General features: G+C 38.6%; 1 protein-coding gene across 1 annotated transcript; it reads right to left on the reverse strand.

The window, feature by feature from the left end:
• Positions 1 to 3,087: 3,087 nt before the first annotated feature.
• On the reverse strand, positions 3,088 to 18,824 carry DAPL1 (death associated protein like 1). Its single transcript, XM_026674570.2, has 4 exons — positions 18,633 to 18,824; positions 7,909 to 7,996; positions 5,798 to 5,858; positions 3,088 to 3,339 (listed from the first exon to the last, which is right to left on the reverse strand). Exons 1-4 carry the CDS (start codon positions 18,694 to 18,696, stop codon positions 3,220 to 3,222), a joined length of 333 nt encoding a protein of 110 aa, XP_026530355.1. The 5' UTR covers positions 18,697 to 18,824; the 3' UTR covers positions 3,088 to 3,219.
• Between the last annotated feature and the right edge of the window lie 1,017 nt (positions 18,825 to 19,841).

The following is a 19,841-nucleotide window of genomic DNA, read 5'->3' on the forward strand; positions in this document are numbered from 1 at the left end:
CCTATGCAAACACACTCATTGTTTGAATAACAGTCTTGTTTTGATTTAATCATTAAATAGTATCTAACTATATTGTGATTGTGGGGTTGTGCAGGATTATAGAACAATCAGAAAAGGTGTACAGATAGTCCTTGACTTACAATAGTTCATTCAATGACCGTTCGAAGTTACAATGGCACTGAAAAATGTGACTTATGACATTTACGACTATTGCAGCATTCCCATGGTCATGTGATCAAAATTCAGGCATTTGTCAACTCACTCATATTTATGACCGTTGCTGTGTCCCACGGTTATGTGATCACCTTTTGTGACCTTCTCCCAAGCAGTCAATGGGAAAGCCAGATTCGCTTAACAACCGGGTTACTAACTTATTAACTGCAATGAGTCACTTAACAACTGTGGCAAGAAAGGTCATAAAATGGGGCAAAGCTCACTTAACAAATGTCTTACAACAACGGAAATATTGGGCTCAATTGTGGTCATAAGTTGAGGACTATCTGTACAAGCAAAACCATGCTGTTAGGACAAAAGTTTAATTTAAAGAAGATATTTTCAGTCAAACATTTTAGAAAGGTTAAAAACAAGACTCCAGTTTGGGTTGGAAAAGGTGTTGGATACCCATGAAAGCACCATAATGGATGGAATTTCGACAGATAAGAGATTTTAAGTGGTTGCAGGGTTAAATCCAGTATGCTATACTGATGCCTGTTTTTAGGACAGTGGAAATCCATTTTCTTCATATTGTGTATCACTCATTTCATATGACGCAAAAAATTTCCTAGTCCACTTCTATTCTAGAAAATACACATTTTCTGCAATGTGCTGAAGTTTCCTAGCAGAAGGCCGAGAGTTTTCCAACAGATGAGATCATGCAAAAAGTGCTATTTGCAGAATTACTGAAAACCACTGCATTCATTTTTATGCTAATAATATGTTTTCATTTATCAAACCAAACTTCTGCATAATCCATTCTAATCTAGATTCTAGATTTTCCATTTCTGCCTGACAACTCGGAAGACATGCTTATCATGCAAAAGAGCAAGAGTTGCAAGATAAAAAAAGAAAAAAAACTTTCTCCTTATTTTCTTTTATCTTATTATTCTTTTATCTTTCAGGAGTTCGTACTCCTGAAAAATGCAAACAACTTACTTTAAAAAGAGTCCCTTTTTATTTCTCTACTCTGTTCTTTTCAAGGCTAAAGTAACCTGTTCCAAATCCTTAAAGGGGAAAAAAAAAGTCAGTGAGCTATTAAAAATTATATGTAGAATATTTTAGGCACTAAAGTCTTTCCTAAGCACCAGTCTGAAGATCTTAATGTTTGTTCGATTTAACTTCTGATATTCTGTTTGGGGGGAAAAATGGCATCACAATGGCTGGTACCCATTCTTAATGATATAGAAGCCAACTTTGGAAGATACATTTTATAAATGCAGTTTTGAAGATTTATGAAGATGCTATTGAAACCTGTTGACCCATTTTTACAAGACTGACACCCGCACCTCTTAATTTGGATTAGTACAATTTGGGAGAATTAATACAACAGTAGAGTGTTGAATCATATTATAATTAAGGATGTTTTATTCAAAAATACTCTCTGTGCCTTAAATACTTACATCTGTACAAATGTCTTTGGTGCTCTCTGACCTTGTTTTCTTGCAGACATTTCATTACCCAAACTAGCTAACATCATTAGTGCTAGTGCTAGTCTGAAAGTAAACAAGTAAGCTCAGAGAGCAACAAGGACCCCTCATGTCAACCCGGAGCTATAAATATTCTCCTTTATTAGCACTGATGTCTTTCTGGGCAGAAATGTAAAGTTTATATTTTTCTTTAAAAGTAGCTATATATTTATGCCCAGTCCCAAATTGTGTAGATTTTCCCACCTTTTAAAATGTTTATTACTGTGTGGTATTCTGCCGTTTGCTGTTTATATCTTGCTTATCTGTTTTCTGCCATTTCAAACAAATATTGTCAAACATGTATCCAATGGGCCTTGAGTCATTAGGGGGTAGGATTCTGTACAAAGTAGGTTAGCTCCATCTCTGCTACTCTTCGATTAGCAGGCAAAGACATTTTTTAGCTAGGTTCACTTTCACTTAAGCTGACTTCCTACTCAATTAGGAATTATTGCTTATGCTTGCTGGATTACATTCGAATTCTCACTCAGGCATGAAACCCTCAGCCTCACAGGGTTGTGGGTCAATAATATTGCAGAATGAAGAACCACATACATATCTTTGGGTTCCTGGAGGAAAAAGGAAGATATAAATGGGATAGAGTTGGTTTTACCTGAAGGTTTCTAAAAGCTACATTATATTCAATCATTGTTAATCAGTCCAAGCACTAACATTCAGAGGCATTCAAACAGCAGGACTTAAAATATATTATTTGATGTGTCACCTATTTTTCGAGAAACTTTGTTATCTTTTTTTTTTTGGCTATTATTCCATGGTACTGTTGCTGGTTGCACCACAATATAACTTTTACTGAAGTCTTTGGAATAGAAATCATGGCCATTAAAGATGCATGCTCCTTGACATAGCCTATACTACCATATTACTAAACCTAGATTCTAAGGAGTAAGTCAAATTATTTATTCTGTGTGCAAAAAAGTTAATTTTTCATGTGCTGGTAATGAACTCATCATTATAGCAACTAATAATTTTCTTTTTCTCTTTCCAAACCAACCAAACTCTATCCTGAGACACAAAGTGTCTCTATTTATTCTTCTTATCCTCAGTGCACCTGTACTATTAGCAGGGAACAACTAGTTTATTAACAATAATTGGTATCTACTGTAAGTTTAAATACAGAAGTTAGGAAAGTTTTACTGTTATCTATTTTCTCTATATATCCACATTCTCAATGGTTTTGTTTGCTTTCTTTTAAAAGGACACATAATGAGGCTAGAATATTTCTGCCACTCTAGCAGATATAGTTTCAGAAAAGTGCTTCTCTATTCCAAGCTGTAATTGCTATAATAACATGGTGGAAAATAGTAAAATAAGGGTTTGTGGTCACTAAGAAGCTATGCTAAAACAAAAATGAAAACCTTCATCATTTCAAGAAAAAACAACAACAATGGAATATACACAGTTTTTATTGTGAGAAAAACAAAATGCCTGAGTGATTTGGTCTATTTACTGCTTGCCTAGCTAACTGGTGATTTTGTTAAGTGCAAGTCTGTCAAATATATGAATATTTTATTCTACACGTTTAACATTTCCGTGGCTGCTGAATAATGCACATTCGTTTGGGCAATACAATTTTTTCCAGAGTAGGTCGTGGCTTCCCATATGCTCCTTGTGCTGCGGCGGCTGGAAATGTATGCCTCAACTGCAGGAGTTAAAAAAGAAGAAACAATTTTAATTGTTGCTTACAAATCATCCACGGTCAAATCCAACCTGACAAAAGACCTCCCTTATTAGTTATGTATCAAACTGATGGCTCAGTTTCAAAATATTCAGAGTGCTCCTGATCACTTAATAAATAGCTAGATTTAAAGATGAGGGGAAAAAGGAGAAGAATGAAGCAGCAAACTTTTAAATATCCTAGAACTTTAATACCAAATTGAAAAAAAAAGAATACTAAATTAGAACGAACAAACAAAATAAATATCCTGGAAATATATAGTGAATTTATATTATACAAGGGAAGGGATGGCACAGTGGCTCAGCATTTAACATGCTGGGTTTGTTGGCTGGAAAGCCAACAGCCTAGATTTGAAAGCTGAGCGCCATGCATCAGAGTGAGCTCCCATCCTCACCTTAGCTCCTGCCAACCTAGCAGTTCGAAAGCATGCAAAAGCAAGTAGATCAATAGGTACCACTTCATTAGGAAGGTAACAGCATTCTGTAATGTCATGCTGGCCATATGACTATGGAAATGTCTTCGGATGGCCTTGAAATGGTAAAGTCAGCAGGTAGTGGAGTAAAATCCACAGGGAAACAAGGGAGGGATGTAGGAAAATAACAAGAAAGCAGGCCTGAAATCCTATCCTTGCCTTAATGTTCTTCTTTTCAGATTCTTTGATATGATCCCTGCTTTCATTCACTACCCAAAAGCAAAGGTCAATAACAAGCCACCCCCTCCCCCCCCAAAAAAAGATCAGAAGTCCAGAGGAGTTGTTATTTTAGTGTTGGTCTATCCCCTTTTTACATTATTAGCAATTTGGGAGTGGATGACAGATAAATAACTTATATAATTTTGCCTTCACATTCCTGAATTGAGACATCCTTTTGCCTTCTCCCTTTTTAAAATCAGCCCTCATTTGTAGATTCTGAATGGCACATAATAAGGTAAAAATATAGAATAAAAACAAAATTAATAGAAAAGAGACACCTACACTTGAGACCACTAATTGCAGAGAACAGTATTTTTCTTCTATAGTTCTTACAAATATATTTCCATTTTATTCTGCATTGGTCAGATCTTTTTCAAATGCTAGGCCCAGTTATGGATATTACTTTTTAAGAAAGGTTCAGAGAAACTGGCACATGTGCAGTGAATGGAAACAAGGATGACTGGAGTTTGGAAAATGAGAACAGATTGAGGGAACTGGAACATTTAGCCTTGAGAACAAATGACTAAATGAGGGATATGATAGAGCAGCCAGTGCTCTTCAAGTAAAAACTGTCACACACCTCATTCAAACCTACCTCCTTTAACAAACATGTCAATATATAGATCAATGTTTAAAAAACACAAATACTTGATATATATTTCTTAAGTAAAAATAAGCAAAAATAACTTTCTGCTAACAAAAAATAATTGAAATGCAATTCAATAACAGAAACAAAATGAATTTGCCTCCATGCCATCTATCAGCTCATCCATTTCTTACTTTCCAACCACTAATCTTTAATATATTTCCATTCTCTCCATCAGATTGATCTTTTCCCAGCCCACTAGACCTCCTTTTGAAAATTACTGCATCTTTTATATTGATCATTGTTCTATAAATTCCATATCTCCACACCCCTATTAGAATGTCTTCAGGTTCTCCAGAACATACCTCCTAATTTGCAATACAAATAGGACAGCTTCTATGCCCAGTGTATATGTATACGAAGTACAATGACTGTTCACAGAATTACCCATTTAGATCCAATATCCTGACTGCATATCTTATAACAGTTAACATGTCATCTATCAATGACAAACTAAACTTGTTATTTACTAAAAACAAAACAAAACTATACTGGCTCTCCAAAGATTATTCTGTTCCTATTATCAATTCATGTTTCAAAGTGGTCACAAATAACAGAAAAACAGAGTTGGAAGGGACCTTGGAGGTCTTCTAGTCCAACCCCCTTCTCAAGTGGGAAACCTATAAATGACTGTCCAATGTCTTATTTAAAATCTCCAGTGATGGAGACCCACAACATCTAAAAGCAAGCCATTCCACTGATTAATCATTCTCACTGTCAGAAATTTTCTCCTTATTTCTAGGTTGGTTCTCTCCTTGGTAAGCTTCCATCCATTGTAATATAATTCACACAAAAAAGTTACTGACTGTATGGCAGTTTGTCCAATTTTTTTGCCCACTTCTATAACTACACTTATAAAATATATAAAATATGCTAGGTGAGGATCTTCAACTGAAAAAAGAAACTAATAAAACAAGGTCAGAAAATTACTTCATAACAGTTCAATTAGCTAGGGATTAAAATATCATACTACTAATTTTTCCCTGTGTTGCTGTACACTAATATATACACCTGTCTCTGGACATTGCCATTATCAATTAAATGAGAAATCTTGAATGAAGTATTACTCTTTGCTTTATACTTACTTTTTGAAAGGTGTCTGTCAGTAAGATACTTATGCTCTGTACTTTTTTGACTGGAGCAGAGCTACAAAGCAGAAATAGAAAAGTTTTTTTTATATTACCAATTAAATTTCCCTCACCAAATGTATGATTAAATCAGATGACACTGAGCATCTGGCCCCTTATAGATTCAGTTTTTATTCTTCTTAAATAACACTTGAATATTTATAATTTTATTCTTCTTAAATAACACTCCCATGCCATAGTCCTACAATGATTACACTTTAACTTGATGTATAAATCAGATACTGTAAGGAAGCTGTATAGCATAAATGTGGAACTTTTTATATTGGGTAAAATATATATAATTTCATTACAGTATTTGCACTGAATTTTTTTTGTGGAAAAATAAGCTATCTGTCAAGCTTAGTGAATAATGCAATAAAGTTCTTGATAAAAGCTTATTTTGCAGGTGGAAAAACCCCAGTATTTTGATTTTTAAAAATGCCAGTCACTGAATAGACTTAGGAAAATGTTCCCCAGTAATAATTTTAAATCAGTCTGAAGATGGAGAGATTGACAGAAGTTTTGCAGCTCTATATTTTATGCTCACAGGTGAGACACAATCAATTATACATTTCTGCCCTTCTTCTTCCCCAGACTTCCCTTCTTTGGTATAGTAACTGGCTCTTATTTAACTAGGGATTAAAAAGGTTAAGGGCAACTCCAGCATTGTTGATTTAGTCCTTGCCTTAGGGATGTAAATACAAAAATGGCTGAGGTTTTCCAGATTATTTAGATAACAAACATAATCACCCCTCAAGTATGACTAGTAAGCACTGTGGAACCAGAATAAGAAAGCACAGTGACATATTTCAAACATATTTTAAAACATTTTCTACTATAAAAGGCAATAATTAAAGAGAGCAAACTCTATCTTGCTCATTAGTGGAAAGGAAAGTCAGTGATAATAGTTTAGCCTAATTTCAGGAACAGGATTATAAGATTAAAGAAAAAACTGCAATTGTTGTTTTGTTGTGAGATTTTGTAAAAAAAAAATTCTGTTAGTTCCAGAGAAAATAACAATAAACCACTCAGCACTGTTATATAAAGCACACCTCCTCAGCTTTTATTTAAATTTTATTTTAAAGTTTAAATGTATATCCTGTTTTTCAAATAATAGAATAAATGCTTTATGAATTTTATTACAAGTAGCTCTCATCAATATGCTCTCAATAATAAAACACACACTAAGGAACAAATGTCATGGTTGTGGGATTTTTAGGCAGTAGTGATAAAGACCATCATTGTAATGTTTAAGATGTAGTTCAAAATGTTATATCCTGAAACAGTTACATATACTTTAGCAACTGAAAGAATGAGATGGAAAACAATGAAAAGTTTTCTTCAGGAAGTTAGAATTAAATAAATGCCAAAAACAACTTGTGGTAATGTAGCAATTTAAACATTTATCCCTGCATGTAGAAGCTGAGCAGCTACAAATTAAAGAAGAATTGAAGTCTGGAAAGATCCTTAATTTAGAACAGTTAAAACAGCTATCCACACATAATTTCCTAGGCTTGGATATGTCTGATGCTCAAATAGAAGAAAATATATGTAGCTAGAGTTGAACTGTGAGTCTTTGGGGTCTTTGGTGTTCTGGATTGCCACAATGCATTTGTATTTGTCTGAACAATGTCCTTACACAATTCCTCTTATGGATGGTTGGGTTATTGCTTTGGTAATAACCAAGTGCTATTAGCAAAGTAATAACCTCCCACAAGAGGAGCTAGGTAAGAACAAGTGCAAAACAATACCTTAATCAAAGAACTACCAAAGAGAAAAATCACACCCCCATCAAAATTGGCAAGGTAAGCCACTGAATTTAAACATGAAGCAAACCCCACACTCACTTGTACTGATGTTACCTAGTTGAGTAATGAAACATCTGAAAGCAAACAACTCAGAGAGCACCAAGGACTTCACTGTATTTGATATTTTTCTCTCTGAATTGTTTCATATAACCTTCATTTTGTTGCTGAAATGCTATTTACAATACAAAACCTTCTGTTACGCCTTCATTCATCTTCTGTACAAGAGAAATAAAGTAAGAAAAACATGAGCAGGTCATATACCTAGTCTTCTCTTTTCCAGCTAATTTAGAACTTCTTTCAACTGGTGCATTTTCTAGCTTCTTAGAAACTCTCGTGCCTCCAGCTTGGACTGTTGAAAAAAAGCAGGAATATTGTATTTTCCGATATTATACAAATATTATCAAATCTTCATTCAAAAATGCTAAAAAAATAAGGTTAAGTTCATACATCATATGCTCAGCTTTGTTTTAATCAAGGTTTGTTTCACACAACATGATAACCTACAAACAAGTATGCAGGAATTGGCTAGTATAGAGATATTTGTACACAAACAAGTCAACTACACTTTGGCTTGAGATGTTACATAAATGTTGTCACAGACTCAATTAACACATTATGCTAAGCCAGACACACTCAAAGTATGGATCACAGCCCAAAGAATTGGGAGCAACTATGGGGGAGAGAGTTATGGTCACAGATTTTTTTTACAATCTGCTCAGACTTGAATAAGGAAAGTTTGAGGACTGTCACTGCTCACTCCCTTTTTTGCCTGTGTTAGCCCACCAAGTTGGAAAATTCTTGTGACACGTAGAGTAAAACTAATTATTAAAAATGATACATTTATTACACTTATTTCTTATCCAACCTTAACCCCACCAAAATAATTAGATATCTTTTTTGGAGGAGGATGTCAAATAGATAAGCATCTATGCTATGCTTACTGGCTAAGTTCACAAAACCATACGATGGCTTTGCAACTTGGATAAATTCGGCTGTTGGATCAATCCACAGATCTGCTTCCCTCCATATTGTTTTCTGGCACAGCTGCTTTGGTCTTCAAACAGAATATTTTTTATTCACTTGAAAGCATCAGCAGCCACATATTTTCTGTCTACAAGTTACTCCCCTTGAATACCTTGATTCTTAGGCTACACTTAAAAACAGAGATATTATTGTCCCTCTTATTCAGTGAAGAACACATTCGTGCATTTACATGCACATAAGCCGAATGAATGCTGGTGATATTTAACCAGAAACATTGTGTTTATAACAACTGTGAAGTTTGTTGCCTTACGATGCTCTCCCATATAGCTACTGAAAACCAGTTTGATCTAGGTGTTAAGGCCTCAGGCTAGAAACCAGGATACTGGCAAGGACTGTGAGTTCTAGACCTGCCTTACACCTGAAAGCTAGCTAGGTGAATTTAGGTCTCAATCTCTCTCAGCCCAAATCATTGCACAGAGTTGTTGTTGAGGAAATAGAAGGAGGAAGGAGTACTAGGTATGTTCGCTGCCTTGAAATATTTATAAAAATAATAAAGGTGGTCTAAATATAAGGAAAGAAGGAGAGGAGGGAGGGAGGGAGGAAGAAGGGAAGGGAAGGAAGGTTGCCACCCTACAACCATAAGGAACACCATAAGCAGCTACAATTCATAAGGCTACCTCTTTTTCCTAGTGGGATGTCAATAAATTGAAAAACATCATGTAGTTGTGGCATTAATGAATATATCAGCAGACTATCCCATGTATTTATAGCAGTTATCTTCAGGCAGCTTAATATAAACCATATTGGAAGTGCTGCAGTTACCACCATACCTAACAATATTTACTTAAAAATTACATTTGTACATGAAAATGCTTTTTATAACTTTCCAAAATACTGAAAGAGAAATAAAGATTTTATTTTAATTCACTGCTAAGGTAAAAGTAATGGTTTCCCACCTAGTCGTGTCTGATTCTAGGTGTTCATCTCCATTTCTTGGCCGAGGGAACCATTGTTGTCCAAAGACATTTCCATGATCAGGTGGCCAATATGGCTATATGCCAAAGGCACATGGAACACTGTTACCTTCCCATCAAAGTGGTACCTATTCATCTACTTGCATTTGTATGCTTTTGAACTGCTAGATGGGTAGGAGCTGGAGCAGAAACAGGAGCTCACCCCACTGTGCATTACTTGGGTCTCAAACCCAGGGCGGTCAGCTTTTGAGATGATAAACTCAATGTTTTAACTGCTGAGCAGTTGCAATCCAATTCATTGCTAACTTTGCCTTAAGTTTCTGCCAACAGTTTAAAAATTTATTTTGAGTCATAACAGTGAATAAGATTTGTTTTTTAGAATTTTGAACAGTGCTTGTTAGAATTGTATAAACACATTACTTGTCTTTGAACATCTGATATTTCATGAGAAATGGCATAGCACTGATTTTCCCAAGAGTATATTAAAAGATTTTTGCTGTGTTAGTCAAATTTACACTCTTACATAATAATATGCCTACCAGTTAAAAAAAAAACCAATTAGCACTCATTAAAGCCATGCTACAATTTAAAATGGAAGTTAAAGTCCTACAGAAAAGTTTGAAATCAACAGCCCAGCTATCTAGATTTCTGTATGGCATAAGGATATTTATTTATTTAATTTATTTAAAAATTTTATTTAGCCACCCATCTTCTAACCAACTTTGAGTAGCACCCAATCAAAAGTTAAAACAACATGCACTATCGTATTAAAACCATAAATCGAAATAGATTAAGACATTAAAAACAACAAAGACCTGGCATCAAGTCAACCTTCTAATGTCCTTTTGTCCAATCATAACCTGACACCTGAGGGAAAAGCCAGGTCTTTGAAGCTTTATGGAAAAGTAGGAGAATGCAGTGGTGGGTTTCAAAATGTGAGTGTGTGCTTTTCACGCGCTTTACATGTATGCTGCAAGCCTTGTGTGTAAAACAGCTGACGCGCAGAAATTGGCTGTGCCGCGCGAAGCAGCTGAGGTTGAAAAGCAGGAAATAAAGGTAAGAATAGAGCTGGGGTGGGCAGGTGGGCCCAGCAGCTGATCATTGGAGCGAACCAGTTTGCTCACAGATGATATTCGGAGCTACCGATTCAGCTGAACTCAGCCGAACCGGTAGAATACCACCGCTGGGAGAATGGTGCTGCTGAACTTCATGAGGCAAAGTATTCCGTAGGACAGGGCCTGCCACCACTTCCTACTTCTCATTAGATCAGGGGTCCCCAAACCCTGGTCCACAGACTGGTACCAATCCGCGGCACGTTGGAAACTGGTCCGCACAAGTGGCAGGCTAGTGTGTGAAGCTCCATTTGCACAAGTGACAGGCACTCATGTAAAACCATCCCCCCGCCGCCGCCTCAGGCAGTCCATGGAGTTGGAAAGGTTTGGGACTGCTTCATTAGATGACAATATTTGAGGAAGGGACTAGAAGCATGCCCACCATGCTTACCTGGTTGGACAGGTGGATGTCCAATATTGCTAGATATTGCTCACCTCAAATTAAACAACAGCGTGATATATATGTATGTATGTATGTATTTTTTATTTATTTATATTGTTCATCCCAAATTAAACAGAGTGATATTTATTTATTTATATCCTGCCTTTATTATTTTTACAAGTAACTCAAGACAGCAAACATATCCAACCCACCTTTTTCTTCCTCCTGTTTTCCTCACAATAACATCCCTGTGAGGAGAGTTGGGCTGAGAGAAAGTGACTGGCCCAAGGACACCCAGCTGGCTTTCAAGGACTTGAGCTCAATATGTTCACAATCTGAGAGTCACACCCCAGCCATCCTGACTTTCGTCTCTTATTAAGACAATACATTGTAAAAAGTTTCTGCCTTAACTAAGGGATTTATGGTATTCTAAACCTGAAATCTGCTTGGTGCTAAGCTTTTTAAACTTCATCTTATTGTCTTCAGTAAAATTCTCAAAGAGAATCTTGCCTTCCATTGAAGTGGACTACAAAGAAACCAATAGTAGGAAAGAAAAAAAGGACAGTGTGTGCAGTAAAAATTACTCCTGAAGCATAAAAACCATTATTTGGAATATATAAAAACAACACCACAGTAAGATAATTTAGGCAAACATGAAATTCAGATACATATTTAAATACTTGTACAATGATTACATCTTCTCTTTTAAGCTGCATGGGAACCTCAATATACTGTAGTTTACAGCTGGTAAAAATTAACCAGGAAAATATTAACAGTATGTAACAAACAGGATTCCATTATAATGAAACTTTAACTCACACAGGACCTGTAACTGGTAGTGTACAGGAGAACACATGACAGCACACTATATTGATGGTATACTGGAGAAAAAGCCCCTGCCTAGGAAAGAGATATATTATTTAGATTTTGTCTGAGGAAAAAAAGTGACAAAGTTTTTTGTTAAAAAAAAATGGTATGTAGCTAAGGAAGTTGACTAAGGGTTAAGGAGAAGGTTTTACAACGAGAGGGAAGAGAATGTACGGGTATGTACACCAGGTGGCTTGGTATTTTTTGGCACCATGTGAGCTATTTTTGTCAAGATTCTTAAAGCAGCATTTTTAAATGTTTGATTTCTTCTGAATTATTCATGTAATATCTGGATTTTTGCTTTTAGGCACTACCTTCTGGGCAGAAAAAGAAAATTAGACTTCAGCAAACAAGCATTTTAAATGCAACATGTTGTTGCAATTACTTGATGTTCTAAGTTGACTTAAATATTTAATTGCTACATGTTTCCACAAGAAATAACTACGTATCTCTTTGTCTTCTGGACAATGTCCAGATCACAATATCACATGATCTCCATGCATTTCTATTTTGACTACTTAGCAGGTGTCTATTAATTAACAGGATTTCAGCAGGTGGCACCACTTTTCCGATCTTATTTAAATCCATAAACTAAGTAAGGTTAGGCCTAGTTAATACTGGGGATGAGAAACTACCAAACAAGCCCAAGGTTATAAACTAATCTGGAAAATAATTTTTTAAAAATCTGGAATATGACCAAGAGAACTACACAGATGTATCTGTAAAATCATCAAGATATAGTCTCAATTTAAAGGAGACTTGATTTTACAATTAGGAAAAATGTCCAAAATATTTGACCAAATTACTTAGTAAAGTGTTCTTCCTTATCTCAATCAACTAAAGAATATTACCAAAAACACATATTAATAATCTATTGTTGCAAAACAAACTTACCGGTAGCTTTCTTCTAGTATTGTATATATTTATTTTGGCCATCATCCATTTGTGAAAATCTAGTTCTTGATATTTTAATAAAGTCCAACTACTGGAGACATATCCACACCAAACAGTATGTTCTTACCCTGCAGTGATTTGTTCTAAGTCGTGTTATTTTTTTTTTCATTTCAAATAAAAATTTGGTAGGACACAACTAGAACATGTAGAAAGTTAGCATCCACCCCTTTCCTAGAAGAATGAAATATTTTGAGAAATATTAAAAAGGCAGAATATTATGTTTCCCTGGATGATAAAAGAAAAAACAAGTTTTAAAGACAGAAAGCAGCTATCTGGTGCCCATTAAGAAAGATTGGGCCAGCCTATCTATAAGACAAAAGGCCTTCAACTTCAGGGTGATGGGAGTAAGACAGATAAGGTTACCTAGAAATATTTTACAACACAAGAGTCTTCAAATATCAACTAAGATACTGCAATGTCCACAAGGCTGGAGTTTCAAAATGTCTTTGCTTCTTACAAAGAATGTCTGATTCACAGCTGCCTTTTATCTTCTTAAAGAAGGGGCCATTACCTTTCAGCCTTACTCCCGAGTCGCCCTTGCTGCTGCAGCTGCTCTTTCCTACGAGCAATCCTGCACGCATGCGCACTTGGCACAGGCTTCTTGGGAACCTCCTCATTGCTGCTGCCATCCCCCACAATCTCTAAAGGCAGCGGGTCCACTCCCTAATGGTCCTGGCCCCTCATCTGAGTCCTCGCTCTCCTCAGCTGTCCATACCTGCTGCCAGCTACAGTATTATTTTGGGGGTTATCGAATTATACCTGCAATACAGATAGTCCTTGACTTATGACCACAGTTCAGCCCAAAATTTCTGTTGTTAAGTGAGACATTTGTTAAGTGAGTTTTGCCCCATTTTACTTTTCTTGCCTCAGTTAAGTAATCCACCTAACAACTGAGGCAAGAAAAGTTGATAAGTTAGTTGTTAAGTGAAACTGGCTTCCCCATTGACTTTGCTTGTCAGAAAGTCACAAAAGGTGATCACATGACCTTGGCCAACGGGTTCATAAATATGAACCTGTTGCCAAGCATCTGAATTTTGATCATCTGATCACGAGGATGCTGCAAAGGTTGTAACTGAAAAACAGTCATAAGTCACTTTGTTCAGTTGTAACTTTGATCAGGTAAAGGAACTGTGGCTATCTGTACTTTTTCTGGAAGTATAATTTTATTTTAAAAAGAAACTGATGCCACATTTTTAAAGCAACCTTCCATTATTCAATTTCAAAGCTCCAAAATCACGTAAACAGTATCCATTCCATCAATTTACTATAAAAATAGATTGCTGGTTTAGGAACCTCAACTGATTCCTCCCAAAGATGGAAGTTCAAAAGCAGCACACTCTGACTAAATAATTACAGTATTGATTTGCTTACAGTATTGATCTGCTAAGAATTATATTTAGTTAAGTCAAATGTAAGGGTCTCCCAACCGTAAAGGGGAATGGAAGGTATTAGGATGCAGTATTCAGGAAGAATTCAGTTAAATAAAATTAGAGAGTCCTATGTTGCTTTTTTCTGTTAGAGAATAAAGCTATGATTTTTGCAATTCTTGATCAATCAGTAGTGTGTTTAAACAAAGTTAAATTGATACAATTTTTATTCCAGTCTTACGCTAGGAGTTTCAGGACAGTATTTACAGCTTCCTTACTATAAGGAAAATAAAGATTAGGATGAAGTATAGTGTTGTGACTGACCCACAGTTTAACATTACTGTGTACTTTTTGAACTGACAAATCATTGTTTTTAAATCTTTTTTTAAACATTTTTTAATTCCAGTGTAGAAAGTTAGCACCCACCTAGAAGAATGAAATATTTTGAGAAATATTAAAAAAGCAGCTTATTATCTTTCCCTGGATGAGAAATGGAGAAACAGCCCCTACCTTCCTTAATAGCCCACAGCAGATGTAAGCAGCTAAGAGATAAAGAGATAGATAGCTCTATGCATAAGCAAATACCTTCACCCAAGATCCAACGAAGGTAGGGTTAGCCCTTAGCCACAATAAGAATTGCCCAATGCCCCTTCATTGCATAATCCTCAGAAACTTCAACCAAACTTAGCTCAGACAAACTCCAAGGATTTGTACATGGCCCCATGGGAGTCTGACAACAGCCAATAGAATACATGTTCTTGAACAGGAAGTTCAAGAGCAAAACTCAAGAGAAGGTATAAATACCTCCCCAACTCTTAACTCCATGTGATCAGCTGCCCAAAACCACCCATGTGTTTCGGCTTCATTATCAAACCATCTTTCCAATCAGCCTCCGACCTCCATTTTGTCTCCAGTGCCTTTCTCTCAGTTTGAACTGAACCAGACGGTTATTTTCTCCAACTCCAGCTTTATTGTTTTTATAAATAACTCAAGGTGACAAACATACTTAACACTCCTTCCTCCTCCAATTTTCTCCACAACCATCACCCTGTGAAGTGAGTTGGGCTGAGAGAGAGTAACTGACCCAGCTGGCTTTCAGGATTAGGGTTAGAGTTAAGGTAGCACTCAAACTTGTACCGTGTTTCTCCAACAATACGCCTCCCCCATAGGAAGACCCAGCATGTTTTCTAGGCATAAAATGAAATTAAGCCCCTCCCCCCAAATTTAGGCCTAGTTTAAAACATGTGAAATTGGGGGGGAGGCGGGGGGAACTTGCCATTAGGAGTGCCCAGCGGGCAGCTACGCCTCACCATCAGCTGCTCCTAATACCATGGTGGAGCACAGAGGGCTCCCTTACCTGGGTCAGCAGCTGGGCGGCGTCGACGTGGATGTCCGGCAGCATTTCAGCTACTTCTCAGGCCTCCGTAGCTTCCACGGTTCCCACCGGTGCTGACACCTCTCTCGCCAGCGCCGTCTCCAACAACAGCGTGAGTCACTCCCGCTTTTCCCCTGTCCCCATAACAACAGGAAAAAAATGTTTGAGGTACCTGGGAGTGCCGCGTGCTGCGTTTTGGTTTAATCCCGAGCGGCTGGGTGGGCGTGAGAAGAGCCGAGCGAGCATCTCTGCTGCTGCTACCCTTGGTGCTCCAGCCTCGGGCTCTGCAAGTTTGCAAAAGTCCTGGTGCACAGCCCGTTCCTGCATTCCAAGCGCCCAGGCCGAGCTGCAGCTGTCCCTCTCTTGTCAGCACTGTCTCCAATAACAGCGGCAGCAGCGGCGGGAACCGTGGAAGCTTTTCAGCTGCTTCTCGGGTGGGGGAGCTGCCTCTAACTTCCACGGTTCCCACCGCTGCTGCTGCTGTTATTGGAGATGGTGCTGGCGAGAGAGGGATAGCTGCAGCTCAGCCTGGGCGCTTGGAATGCAGGAACGGGCTGTGCACTGGGACTTTTGCAAACTTGCAGATCCCGAAGCTGGAGCACAAAGGGTAGCAGTAGCAGAGACGCTTGCTCGGCTCTTCTCACGCCCACCCAGCCGCTCGGGATTAAACCAAAACGCAGCACGCGGCGCTCCCAGGTACCTCAAAATGTTTTTTTTTCCTGTTGTTATGGGGACGGGGGAAAAGCGGGAGTGACTCGGAAGCTATTGTTGGAGACAGCTCTGGTGCGCGGGGGTGGGTGGGAGAGAAATTAATTCACCCCCGAAAAGACATCCTAGCCGTTTTTTCAGGGCTCAAAAAAAAAAAAAAAAAAAATAAGGCCCGGCCTTATTTTGTGAGAAACACAGTAGTCTTTCTAGCCTGGTGCCTTAACCACTAGATCAAACTGATTTTTGGACAAGCAACTATATTTGACAGTTGCACAGCACATTGACCCAGAGTTTACTGAATTATCCCAAATCACCTGTTTTCACACAATATTGTCTCTCTTGTGGCGAGATGGGTGGCAAATAAATTTAATAAACATAGTCAACAAGTAATTTCTAGGTCCTGCATGCTACACGTATCCATAATCCTGATTAATTCAATTTAATTTAAAAAAAATATTTCCTTGGTCAGATTGGGGTACAAGAAGCAAAATCCCCACTAAGTTCTTCAAGAGAACAATATTGTCTTTAAAAAAAGACTTAGAGTATACAACACTGATTGGCTGCTATGTTCCAGCCAAACCCACTTTTCCTTTCCCAACCAATGAGGAAGGAGTATCAGGTAGAACTGGAGAAAGGTGTTTATACAGTATCACTGCTGTAACTCACTATCAGTGCTATCTTACCATTTGCTATGACTGTATTTGTCTGGATAAACAAAACTGTAGCTGTCTCATAAACAAGTCACATCAAGACAAACTACCCACATTTTAATCTATGTGTTGTGCAATCCCAGCCAAAGGTGAGCAGTCTGGACATAGTTCCACTTTAATTATGGTTTACAATCTTTTAGGTCCACTTAGTGATGGAAACAGGAGTAAGGTAAGGAGTAAGCCTTACTTAGGCTGGTGCATAAGCGCACCAGCGTGCCTGCTGTCTCTGTCCTACTGTTCCCATTTATTCATGCTCATTTATTATGTATATACTTATACCTGTTTATACTTGTTTATATATGTTCATACTTATACTTGTTTTCTCACACATGCTTGACAAACTAAACTAAACATAAAAGCCAGCATATTTGCCTTCCTTTGGCATTCTTATGTTGCCTTTTGATTTCTACCAGATTGTGGGGAATGATAGGGGCGGTAGTCCAATACAACTTTCTTATTGGTGTGGAATCTTAGTTGGAGGAAACATTAGATTGACAGGTGACCACTGGTCATCTCAGTTTCCTAACCTCCATTCAAAATAAATAAACTTGATTGTCACTTTGTACAAATGAAATTTCATTGCACACAGCTCTCAGTCACCCCCTCCAATATACACTATGTAAACACAATAAAATACAAAATTATGCATATGCCCACTTATATGACACAGAGAAACAACAGTCTAAGTTAGGATGTTTGTTTGGGAGTCACAGGTAACCATTAAACTAAGCCAATACCATATTTAACCAACTAGTGATGTATCTCAGTTGCTAACCAGATCGAACCCAATTGCCAGGCTAACCGCAAGCATATACGAAGAAGCTGAAGTCAGAAAGCGCATGTGTGGCGCGTCTTTAGCCCTTGGGTCCCTTCCCAAAGGGAAGAACTGTGGAAATGCAAAGGATCGGCTTTCAAAACATCTGGGATGGAAACAACAACTGCGTTCCCCCCCCCTCCCCCCGAGACAGCGCATGAAGAAGCCTGACGATGCAGCCGCTGAGAGGGAAGGGGAGGAGCCCTTTTCTGGATGGCGCCGAGAAAGTGAAGGGCTCAGGTCGTAAAAACCACAGCCGCCATAAAGATCAAAGCACCGCCCTTCCCCCACACCAGCGCTCCGCTGCTCCCGAGTCAAAGTAAACCCGAGCCAAAACAAGGCTGTACTTCGGCCCCTTATGTATGAGGAAAGAGAGCGAGCCCGGCCGAGGCATCCCGGGCGGGCGGAAAAGGGGCAACCGCGACCCTTGCAGCCTCACCTGACGCTGGAGAGGAGGGGGGGGGGACCGGTGAAAGCGCCATATATCTAGCGTTCACTTTCACATTCCCCCCCACTCCCCAATTGTTACTGTGCAGGCTAAGCTGACCCTTTAGGCTTTAAAGAACTCGTAAGTCCAAAGCCGTTACTGGGGAGATTGGATCCCCCTCATTCTCCTTCAGTAAAATCTTAGCTTTTGGGGGCTGGGGAGGGGGAAAGAATCAGCTTCCCTCAGGAAACTTTCAGAGAAAAACTGCGTCACGGGCTCCCCCACCCGCCCCTCTCCCCTTCTCTCCTTACCTGCGGGAAAGTGCCCCCCTTTAACCGGGGAAGGCGGCGGCGGGGACAATTCCGGATTTGCCATGAAGAGTTCGGAGAAAAAGCAGGCGATCTCACTATTAGGTAGCGTTACTACTAGTCCTAGTACGCAGGGCGCCGCTGGGCTTTTTTTTATATTGGGAAAGATAAAAGCGGGGCGGGGCAGCCCAAAAGAAAGGGGCTGGAGAGAGGAAAGCTTGGCGGAGTTTCACAAAATTTCGGGGCGTGCTTAATTTGAGACGTAAAAAAGCGAAGGAGAGGAGATCATTAGGGTAACGCCTCCTGCTTACAAAACTTTTTTTTTTTTCCTCCAAGTCAAAATGGACTGAACCGTGTTTGATTCGGGTTTTGAGTAGCTTGAGAATTCCGGTCATTGTATTTCAAATGATGGTTTGTCTGTTGTTAGAGGAAACCCAAAAGGCGGTAGCTAGAATTTTAAGTAAAGTTTTACGTCACTCTGCTGCTTTCTCTTCCTCACCCCACTTGATGGCATGCTTCCCACCAAGCCATCATGTATTTTGTTGTGTTTGGTTTTAGGTTTGTGTCAATCAGTCAATGCTGGTTTGTTAATCTAGTGGTTAAAATTAACCACTGGGCTAGAAAGAGGGGACCATGAATTCAAGTCTCCCTTTAAGGGTTGAGCAAACTTCTCCAGCACTGCCTTGTTGTTTTGGTGACAGTTGCACAGCTGTCGCATTTATACCCTGCAAATGTTCGTTGGGGCTAGGAGTGCTCAAACAGCAAAGCACAGAACAGGAAGTTGGGTCAACCAATCAGCATGCAGGACGTGCACCTCCACACAACCGCAAGTGGTATTTTGGGGAGATGTATGCATCACCCCGTCTGTAGCTTATGCTTATTCATCAAGCCCTTGGCAGTGTAGCTATGTGGCAGCACCTGTGCACGGTTGCAGGCAACTCTAATCCAGCCTTTAGCCATGAAACCCAGCTTGGGTGACTTTGGACCAGTCATTCTCTCTCAGCCATCCCACCTCACAGGTTGTTGCTGTGGGGAAAATAGGAGGACGGTGTGTTGGATATGGTCACCTCCTTGAGTTTTTATAAAAATAATAAAGGCAGGATATAAATAAAATTGTAACTGGGCACCCAGCTAATAAAATAATACAAATCACTAGTCTGAGGAAAGTTAAACTAAACCACCTTTTCCACTGTATAAAGAGAGAAAGCATGA

This window comes from Notechis scutatus, chromosome 1 (assembly GCF_049901735.1).
Source record: "Notechis scutatus isolate UNSWTSFEM ecotype Mainland chromosome 1, rNotScu1.2, whole genome shotgun sequence".
Classification (NCBI taxonomy): Eukaryota; Metazoa; Chordata; class Lepidosauria; order Squamata; family Elapidae; genus Notechis; species Notechis scutatus.